Source organism: Belonocnema kinseyi, chromosome 1 (genome assembly GCF_010883055.1).
Source record: "Belonocnema kinseyi isolate 2016_QV_RU_SX_M_011 chromosome 1, B_treatae_v1, whole genome shotgun sequence".
Classification (NCBI taxonomy): Eukaryota; Metazoa; Arthropoda; class Insecta; order Hymenoptera; family Cynipidae; genus Belonocnema; species Belonocnema kinseyi.
The window spans coordinates 85642217-85653584 of NC_046657.1; the positions used below are offsets into that span (position 1 = coordinate 85642217).

Below are 11368 nucleotides of genomic sequence, written 5' to 3' on the forward strand. Positions count from 1 at the left end.
TATTTTTTTTAATTAATTTTTTGATTTTAAGATTTAATTATTCTATTTATAGTTAGAAATTCTACGATTTGGATGAAAATTTATGAATATTATTGTGAATCTGTCCTTTTTCAGTAGAAAATTAATCATCTGCATTGAAAATTGAATTACTTTGTTGAAAATTGTATTTTTTAAAAATTCAATTTATTATTTGAAGATCCATTCGTCTTGTTGAAAATTTAAATATTTTGTTGCAAATTCTTTTTTTATTAATATGCTCATATGGATATTTCATTCATCTTTTATTGTGAGTAGAAAATGAATCTTCTGAATTAAACATTCAATTGATGCTTTAAAATTGAATTGATTGTTTAAAATTTATTTTATTATTTGAAGATCCATTTTTCTGATTAAAAATAAAACTATTTTGTTAATTCATATTTTCAATTGGAAACTCAATTAATCTTTTTTTTTGGTAGAAAATTAATCTTCTGAATTTAAAATTTAATTACTTGGCTAGAAATCGAAGTTAATTGTTAAAAATTTATTTTATTATTTGAAGATCCATTTTTCTGGTTGAAAATAAAACTATTTTGTTAAAAATTCGTTTTTTTTTTAAATAAATTTTTTGATCTGAAAATCGACTCATTCTATTTTCAGGTGAAAATTCAACATTTTGTTTTTTGTGTAGAAAACTAATCTTCTGAATTAGAAATTAAGTTACTTCGTTAAAAAACGGATTTTTTTGAAATTCATTTTATTATTTCAAGATCCACTTGTCTGCTGGAAAATTCAACTATTTTGTTGAAAATTCGTTTTTTTTAAATTTTTTATTCTTATTTTTATATGAAAATTTAATTTTTCTTTTATTTTTGGTAAAAAATGAATCACCTGAATTTAAAATTAAATTATTTGCTTAAAAATCGAACTTGTCTGTTTAAAATTTATTTTATTATTTGAAGATCCTTTTGTCTGTCGATGCAAATCCAACTATTTTGTTGAAAATTCTTTGTTTTTTTAAATTCATTTTTTATCTGGAAATTTAAATATTTGGTTTAAAATTTATGTATTTTATTTGTAATTTCGTTTTTTCTTTTTGTAGAAACTAATCTTCTGGATTGAAAATTCAAACACTTCTTTGAAAATTGTATTTTTTTTAAATTCATTTTATTATTTCAAGATCCATTCGTCTTGTTAAAAATTCCACTATTTTGTTGAAAATTCGAAGTTTTTTTTTATTAATATTCTTATATGAATATTTCATTATTCTTTTATTTTTGGTACAAAATGAATCTCCTGAATGAAAAGTTTAATTACTTTTTTGAAAATTGAAGTTAATCACTAAAAATTTATTTTATTATTTGAAGATCCATTTTTCTGGTTAAAAAAAGCTATTTTGTTAAAAATTCGTTTTTTTTTAATTAATTTTTTTATCTGAAAATTTATTTATTCTATTTTCAGGTGAAAATTCAACAATTTGGTTGAAAATTTATTTTATTTTAATTTCGATGTTTTTTTTTGTCGAACGCTAATCTTCTGGATTAAAAATTCAATTACTTCTTTTTTTATTTTTGGTAGAAAATGAATCTTCTGAATTTAAAATTCATTTAATCGCTGAAAAATTGAACTTGTTTGTTTAAAGTTTATTTTATCATTTGAAGCTCCATTTTTTTGGTTAAAAATAAAACAATTTTGTTTAAAAGTCGTTTTTGTTAATTAATATTTTCAACTTGAAACACAATTAATCTTTTTTTTTTGTAGAAAATTAATCTTCTGAATTGAAAATTCAATTACTTAGTTGAGAATTAAAGTTCTCTGTTAAAAATTTATTTTATTATTTGAAGATCCTTTTGTCTGGTTGAAAATTGAACTATTTTCTTGAAAATTCGTTTTTTTTAATTACATAAATAAACACAAAGGTCCACAACATTTAAAAAAATAATTTTTTAACTGAAATTTAATTATTCTATTTTTTGTTGAAAGTGTGGTCGATGATTCAAGTATTTTGTTAAAAACTTGTTTTTTAAATTAAATTTTGTATCTGAAAATTTAATTATACTATTTTTGGTTGAAAATTTGTTGCGTTTAGTTGAAAATTCGACAATTTGGTTTAAAATTTTGTATTTTATGATAAGTTCGTCTTCTTTCTTGGTAAAAAATTAATGTTCTTGGTTGAAAATTTAATTGATTGTTAAAAAATGAAACTAAATTTTTAAAAAAATTCATTTTATTATTTGAAGATTCATCTGCCTTGTTGAAGATTCAACTATTTTGTTAAAAACTCGGTTTTTTAACGTAACTTTTGTAACTGAAAATTTAATTATTCTGTTTTTTTATAGAAATTTAATTTTCTGAATTGAATATTCAATTACTTAGTTGAAAAATAAACTTCTTTTTAAAAAGTCATTTTATTATTTGAAGATCCATTTTCTGGTTGATAATTCAACTATTTTATTGATAATTATTTGTTAAATTAATTTTTTTAACTAAAAATTTAATTATTCTTTATTTGGCAGAAAATTAATCTCCTGCATTGAAAACTCAATTAATTTATTAAAAATTTAACTACTGGGTTGCAGATTCATTTTATTATTTAAAGATTCATTTGCCTGTTTGAAAATCCGACTATTTTGTTGAAAATTCGTCGTTTGTATTTTAATTAATTTTTTTATCTGAAAATTTAATTATTCTATTTTTAGGTGAAAATTCAACAATTTGGTTAAAAATTGATGTATTTTATTGTAATTTCGTTTTTTGTAGGAAGCCAATCTTCTTAATGGAAATTAAGTTACATTGTTGAAAATTTAATTTTTTTAAATTTATTTTATTACTTCAAGATCCACTTATCTGGTTGAAAATTCAACTATATTATTGAAAATTATTTTGTTTTTTTGCAATAATAATTTAAACTGAAATTTTTTTCTGCTTTTTTTGTTGGTAGAAAATTAATCTTCTGAATTGAAATTCCAACTTTTTTGTTAAAAATTCGTTTTTTTTAAATTAATTTTTTGATCTAAACATTTATATATTCTATTTTTAATTCGAACATCAACAATCTTTTTTGTGTAGAAAAGTAATCTTCTGGAGTGAAAATTGAATTACTTCTTTGAAAATTGAACTTTAAAGAAAATTAATTTTAATATTTTAAGATCCATTTGTCTGGTTGAAAATTCAACTATTTTGTTGGAAATCATATTTTTTAAATTAATATTTTTAACTGAAAGTTCCTTTTTTATATTAATATTTTTAACTGAAGATTTAATTATTCTTTTTTTGTTGGCAGAAAATTAATTTTCTGAATTGTAAATTAAATTAATTGGTTAAAAATTGAACTTTTGCGTTAAAAACTAATTTTATTATTTGAAGATCCATTTGTCTAGTTGAAAATATAAACTATTTTGTTAAAAATTCGTTTTTTTTTCATTAATATTTGTAACTGGGAATTTAATTATTCTCTTTGTTTGTAGAAAATTAATCTTCACTTCTTTTTAGAAATTTATTTTATTATTTGAAGATTCAACTATTTGGTTAAAAACTAGTTTTTTTAATTAACTTTTGTAACTGAAAACTTAATTATTCTATTTTTGGTCGAAAATTGATTGTTTTTAGTTGAAAATTCAAAAATTTGGTTGAAAATTTATATATTTCATTGTAAATTTGTCTTTTTTTGCAGAAAATTAATCTATTACTGGGTTGAAAATTAAACTTCTTTGGTAAAAATTCATTTTATTATTTGAGTATCCATTTATCTGGTTGAAATTTGTTTTAAATTTGTTGATCTAAGAATTTAATTATTCTATTTTTAGTTGGAAACTCATAAATTTTGTTGAAAATTTATATATTTTATTCTAAATTCGTTTTTTTATTTAGAAAATTATTCTTCTTGATGGAAAATTCAATTACTTAGTTGAAAACTGAACTTCTTTGTTAAAAATTCATTTTATTATTTTAATTTCCATTTGTCGAGAGGAAAATTCAACTATTTTGTTGGAAATTCTTTTTTTAAATTAATATTTTTAAATGAAAATTTAATTTCTTTGTTAAAAATTAATTTTATTATTTAAAGATCTTTTTTATTATTTGAAATTTCAATTACGTAGTTGAATTTTGAACTACTTTGTAAGAAAAATGTATTATTTGAATATCTATCTCTGACTGAAAATTTAACTATTTTGTTGAAAATGCATTTCCTTGAAATTAATTTTTTTAGCTGGAAACTTAATTATTCTATTTTTTGTTGAAATAAAGATATAATGTCCCCATTTTAAATCAAAATTTTTAAACTTCATACAACTTTTTTATTTACGTATAAGCTACATAGATAAGCTACATTTATAAGCTATATACTAAATAGAACCCAAAATCACTTCATATATAGTATAATACAGATTTCAAGTATTTTCAATATATTTAAAATGTAGAAAATACATTGATTATAAGAAAAATGAACTGTTTTTAATACATTTTCAATAAAAAAAAATGAATCTTCAACTGAACAAGAACAATTTCAGGTAAAAAATTGAATTTTCAGCAAAACAGTTCAATTCACAACAAAAGAAATCAAATGAAAAAAATAATAAATAAATAAAATTAATTATCAACAACAAAAAAACGAATCCTTAAAAAAATTGTTTAGTTTCCAATCAAAAATGGCATAAATAGAAATTTAATTAAAAAATTAGTTTTCAATAAAATTAGTACATTTTCAATTAAAATAATAATTTTGAAACCAAAAAAGAATTTTCAATAAAATAACTCAATTTTTAACGAAAGAAATGAATTTTCATAAGAAAGATATACATTTTATGAAAAATGGAATAGTTTAAAATTAAAAAATTTTCCCCAAAATAGTTGAATTATAAACAATAACAAAATTAATTTTCTACCAAAAAGAAGATTTTTCCATGAAGAAGAATTTTTGACCAAAAGAAAAATAAATTTTCTAACTAAAAATTGTAATATTCAAGTTTTCAGTTGAAACAAAAAATTGGACGAAAAAAAATAAATTTTCAACAATATAGCTCACTTTTCAAAAATATTAATGAATTTTTAACCAAAAGGGATGAATTTTCAAACGAGAAAAGTAATTTTGTACCAAAAAGTTTGAATTTTTAACTGAAAAGGATAAATTTTCAAGCAAAAGAAAAACAAAATTTTAACTAAAAAGAATAATTTTAAACGAAAAATGACGAGTTCTGCATTTTCATGAATTTTCAACCACACGGGTGATTTTTCAACTAAAAAAGATCAATTTTGAATGTCAAATGGAATAGTAAATTTTCATTTAAATAATTTAAACAAAATATATATTGAATTCAACTGTTTTTAAATAAAAATATTTTTTGGTTGAAATATCAACTAGTGGATTTGTTGTTCAGAGTTCTTCTTTATTTCGAATGCAATTGTCAGTACGTGGTGAAAATTTAAACTCATTTTGAACATTCATCTCTTTGATTGAACACAAATTTTTATTAACTGAAAATTTAATTATTTAATTTTTGAGGGACACTTGATCTTTTTTAGTTTGAAATTAATGTATTTTGTTAAAAATTCGTCTTTTTGGATAGAAATTAATCTTCCCGGTAGAAAATTAATGTTTTGGTTGAAAATCCAACTATTAATTAATTATTTAATTAATATAAATTAAATATTAATATATAATTATGATTAATAGTATTATTAAATATTGTTTCAATATCTTGTAATATAACTGTTCAAAGCTTTCGAAAATAATCATATTAATTGAATTCGCAAAAAATGAAAAAACATTATTTATAATAAACTCTTCAAATTGACTATAAAAAATTTTACCTGGACATAACGCGAGATACTACAAAATTTATCGCTTTTGGTAAAAAAAATCACATCTTTTTTTCCAAAACTTAACTAATTGGTTGTAAGTTGAAAATTCATCTCCGTGGTTGAAAATTTAACTAGTTTGTTTAAAAGAAAATGATTTTTTTGTTGAAAATTCAACTATTTGCTTAAAAATTACATTTTTAAAAATTTTTTTGGGTAAAATCTCTTCTATGCTCTTAAAAATACTGAAATACTCGAATAATAATTATTTTTCAGGAATACATGTTACCAGATGCTCTTCACCGACAACTTCTCGTTGGATTTCACAAAAAAGCAAAAAAGGTTGGATTTGATTTAGTGCGATACAATCAATTAAAGGACATGGCTTACGAGTTGGAAACAACTTTAAGAATAATTCGTGGTCCCCTTTGGGAAAAGAAACACCTGATCGAAAAAGAACCAGAAAAACGATCGCGCTCAAGCTCAAGTTCAAGCTCAAGTTCGAGTTCCCGATCGAGATCTCGAAGTGACTCCAGAAGTCCCAGTCCTAGTCCAGATAAGGAAATTAAAAAAAAGGACACCACAGTCTCAACGCCTCTTAGATAAGTCACCCTTCCGACCAAAAATCCATCTTCCTTTCTATTTGTACTTACCTCGCGTTTGACGAAAAGAAACGTTTTCAGTAAAATTTACAATCGTTGTAGTAAGTTTACCATTTTTTGTAGCCTCCATAACATATCGCTCTCTTTTTTTTACGCGTATACAATGATTGTAGATTTTTGGTGAAGAAATTTGTGGAATTTGAAAAACAGGGAATAATAATCTAAGAGGATCACAAAGAGAGCTGGACATAGCTTTGACATTCAAATTTCGCGCCGTAGAGTGCGAAATAATGAAGTCTCTTTTCAAACATGCGCATTCGCACTCTGCGCCATTTATCGCTGCGCAATCGATTTTTATTGAACTTGTGGCTGCGCAGTAGATTCCTATCAAGCTTATAGATGCGCACTATACTCTGCTTATAAAAAGTTAAATATTTTCTTAAATTCTTGTCCAGCTCCGATCAGACGTGAGCACATGTGATCAGAAGTGATACTTGTAAAGCCTTTAGGAATGACATTGATTTCAGTATTCCTCTAGGTTTCTAAATTCCTGCTGCTAGTTTAAGGTGGCACTAATTTATTTGGATTTCTGAGTGGTGCTATTAATTTTTAGATAAAAAATTCTATATTTTTAATATCTTATTTGAAAATCGTCGATTATTTTATAACGGAATTTTATTTTATCGAATCGTTTTACAATAATTAAAGCACAAAAGTAGGTTCGCGGAACAAAGTTATATTAGGAATTACACTTTTAAAATAGAATCCTAAAATCTAAACTTTTAGAGTCAGATTTTTCCGATATCTATGATTAATTTTCGCTTCCGCAAGTTCCAAAATCTCTCTATCCGTCCGATAAAAAAAATACTGCGCGTTTCTCACTACAAAAAGTTATTCTATGTGATAAAAATACGATTTACAACACTAGAAATCGTATTCTCCTGTAAATAGATTACATTTTATTTATGTTTGCATTCATTACTTAAATGAGAGAGTTTAGAAAATTCCGAGGGCTTAATTACCCGGATTTTCGGTGTGTACTAGATGAATAAAAAATAGCACAAAAATGTTAAAATCCATTGAAGTTGGTAAAATCCCGAAAAATCTTAAAAATAATCGGAGGTCCTATAAATATTAATCTTCTCTACTTGAATTTTTGAAATCCCTTAAAATAAAATTTATATTTGTCTCCTAAACAGAGCTGGACACAGTTTTGCGATTCAAATTTTCCGCCACTTTTCAGACATGCGCAGTCGAGTTCTATTTCATTTATCGCTGCGCAGTAGATCTCTATAAAACTTGCATATGCGCAATAGTTCTAACAAACTTTTACATCAGTAGAAATCTTAGAAATTCCTAGGAATACGTTAAAATTTCTTAAAATCTTTGAAATCACTAGGAATCCCTTAAAATTTTATTTTATTTTATTTTATTTATTTTTCAAAGTTTACTATAAATATTTTGGAATTAAATTAAATCTTTGGAATTGCCAGGTATCCTTTGAAATTTAATTTAATTTCCAAAGTTTACTAGAAATCTCTTGAAATATTTTGAATTTTTACAAAATTTTTTGAAATTCTTTTAACAATTTTGTATTTTATGCAATCTTTTCGAATCTTTAAAAATCCCTTTGAAGTCTTTAGAAAAAGTACAATATAATTAAAAAAAGTATAAATGATTTAAAAGCGCTTGAATATAATTCAAGTTTTTTTTATTAAAGTTCTCGAAAAATAACTGTTAGAAAATCCCTAGCAATCTTGGCAATTCTTTGAAATACCTTAAAAACTCTTGAATATTTAAATGATTCGTTAATCATAAATTAATTAATTTTCTTTTCAAACTATGGACAAAAACGTAAAATCTTCATTTTTATTTATGATTTTATTTTAAGGCAATTTATTTTGTTTTTTCGGGATTTAAAACAGTTTCAGAAAAACTTTGAATTATTTCGAAAGTTATTTCAAAACTTTATAGAAGTTTTGAAAAAATTCTGAAACAATTTAAAATTTGAGATTGTTTTAGAATATTTGAAAATAATTTTAAGTAAATATTTAAAAACATGTCAAATGATTTTTTAAAATTTCGGAAAATAATGTAGAAGATTAAAAAGAAAAATTTGGTATATTGTAGGAAAAATTTTAATAAGTTTAAGATATATTTACAATTTGTAAAAAGATAAAATAATAATTTTTAATCTAAAAAGATTCCAACAAATTTAAAGCAAAATGTAGATTTTTGAAGTTAAAAAACAAAAAATTTAGAAGTTGTTTAACAATTTGGAAATGTTTTAATAGAACAAAAAAAATCTTAAGATTTATGGCAAATTTTTAAATTATTTTTCATTTTACAAAATTTGTTTTAGGAGAACATATAAAAAATTCTAATAATTCCAAAATATTTCCAAAATTTTCAAATAAAAATCATTCTTTTCAAGAGATTTAAAAAAATATTTTAAAGTATTTAAAAAATGTTTTAAAAAATTGATTTTTTTAAAAAGAATTTGAAACAAAATGTAGTTGAAAAAATCCTCAGAAATTATGTAATGTTCAGATAACTTTTGGACATATCTTTCATAATCTTGAAAAAATTTTGATTTTTTTAAAAAACTTTACAGTTATATTTAAATAATCTTAAATAAAATAAGAAAAAAAAATTATGAAAATAAATAGTTATTCTTTGTTTAAAAATTCAACTATTCGGTTAAAGATGAACGTTTTTGTTCAAATTTTGAAATTTATACAAAGTTTTAGGAAAATTATATTTATATAACCTTAAAAACAATTAAACCTAAAAAATAAATAATAAATCGAAATATTTATTTTGTTTAAAATATGATAAATTATTTGTTTCTACACTTACTCTTTTTTTTGCATCAACTCTTTAAATATTTCATCATTTTTCATTTCTATACTGATTTTCCCATAATTTTTAAATAATTTTATAATTAAATTCAATTCAATTATGACTTTTCTAGACTATTTTCTCCCAAGAAGGGGTAACAAGGTATTGAAAAAGATTTCACGGGTAATTAACCCCTCGGAAAATTCATATCGAAAAGACGGAAAGTTTTGAGCATCTTTCGATAAAATTACTAGCAGTAGAAATCTACAGAAAATCTATGTAGCCTCTAAATTTTCTGAACTAGGTCATCGCTTTCACTAAATCTCTTCCAGATTCACGAATTATAGACTTAAAAAAATTATAGATCTAAAAACCACTCTGCACTTATAGAATAATCTACTTTTTAAAACTAAAATTAACTCGCTTCCTAGCTTCGAGAAATGCTGGACATTTTTTTCCAATATTCTTGCAGCTAAAAAAAATGAAAGTTAAACCTAAATCTAATACTAGTGCCAATTTATAAAATAAATCCTGGCTTTCTAATGGCTATTTTGCAATTTGCATCGAATGTTTCAAATTTGGAAAAAGGAGGTTAATCTGAAAAAATGAAAAGAAATAAAATAAAATAAAGAAAATTTAGATATTAAATGAAAAATAAGAATAATTTCTTCCAGATTGGATGCTATAATAAAATCATTCTTCCTCAGATTTTTTACGATCTACGTACGAGTTTTGTAAATATATATATATAAATGTTATAAATATATTTGTACACACGTTATTTTCGGAATGATTTTGCCGTTGCGCTCTTTTCTTCGAGCTTATTAACAATTAATGCCTGATTCTTCGCATTCTTCATAATACGTATCTGAAATTTTCGAATTTCATGTTTGTGAGAATTGAAGAAAAAAAAACTTCTAGAAAGAACAATAAAAATGGAGAACGTAAAGAAATTTATGAAAACAAAGGGAAGATTGAAAAATTTGGTTTTTCAATCCCTGGAAATTTTTATTTTCTGTTGTTGTTAATTTTTGATGTAATTTGCTGTTAATCCTTTTAGATTTTTGAAAGAATAACATCGAGGAATCAAGAAAAAAGTTGGTATGAAATAAAGATTCGTGTACTAGTCATTATACGAAACTATCGCTGTCAGATTTGCTCATTACATTTAATTATTGCAAAGTGTGAAACCGTTTATAGTTCCGAATGTTGGAGCCTAATTGGTTCGATTTTGTGTGAATAATAGTAATCTTAAATAAATAATGGCTTTTTGGCACAATCAGCAGATGGATCTAATTTTTAAATTTTCTATCGTTTTTTGAAAAATAATTATATATAATTAATGTTTTTAACTGACAATTAAATAGATTTGATTTCAAAATTCGAAATTTGGAAGTTGGATCTCTGTTTTGATCGTGTCTAAATATCGAATCGCGTCATTTTTCTGTATATACATATTTCAAATAAATAAATAAATATTTATTCAACCACTGTGCAAATTATTTACGCCAAATTAAAATTCTAGTTCTTTATGGATTTTAGGTTTTAGGGTGCAACAATTCACATTTGGTTGATGAAAAATTTCTTGTTTTTATATACAAATTAATAATCAAAGTTTATATTTTATTTATTCATTCACAAATATAATATTATCTGCTGAAAAAGAACATTTCAATGTAGGTGTTTTTAAAAATTTTATATATATTTTTTAGACAGAGTATTTAAATGTCCAAATAATAAAAATTAATTTTGAATCAAAAATGAAATAGTTCAATTTTCAACTAGAAAGATGAATTTTCTATTGAAAAAGTAAAATTTTAATTAAAAAAAAAAGAACAAAGTTTTAACAAAATAAAATAATTTCAACTATGGAAATGAATTTTCAACAAAATAATTCAATTTTTCAAAAAAAAAAATATTATTTGCCAACCAAAAATGGAATAATTGAATTTTCACTATTAAAAAAAATCGACTAAAAAATTAATTTCAACAAAAAATAGTACAATTTTCAAACAAAAAATGTGTTTACAAATAAAAATACGAGCGTGGATTGATAAGTTTCCGGCCTGACCAAGAAAAACAACGTTTTTAAGAATTTTTTTTTTTATTTCTCAACATAATCTCCTCCAAGGCTGATACATTTCTCA

The 11368-nt window shown here is 22.7% G+C and overlaps 1 protein-coding gene across 2 annotated transcripts in view; it reads left to right on the forward strand.

Annotated features, from left to right (window-relative positions):
* The window catches only part of LOC117167036 (calcium uniporter protein, mitochondrial), a 186002-nt gene extending 178553 nt beyond the window's left edge, over window positions 1–7449 (forward strand). For both annotated transcript variants that reach the window (XM_033351601.1, XM_033351610.1), the window contains one exon: window positions 6055–7449. In XM_033351601.1, the coding sequence (XP_033207492.1) occupies window positions 6055–6384 (330 nt within the window). In that variant the 3' untranslated portion in view covers window positions 6385–7449. The remainder of the gene's footprint in view (window positions 1–6054) is intronic.
* The last annotated feature ends 3919 nt before the right edge of the window (window positions 7450–11368 follow it).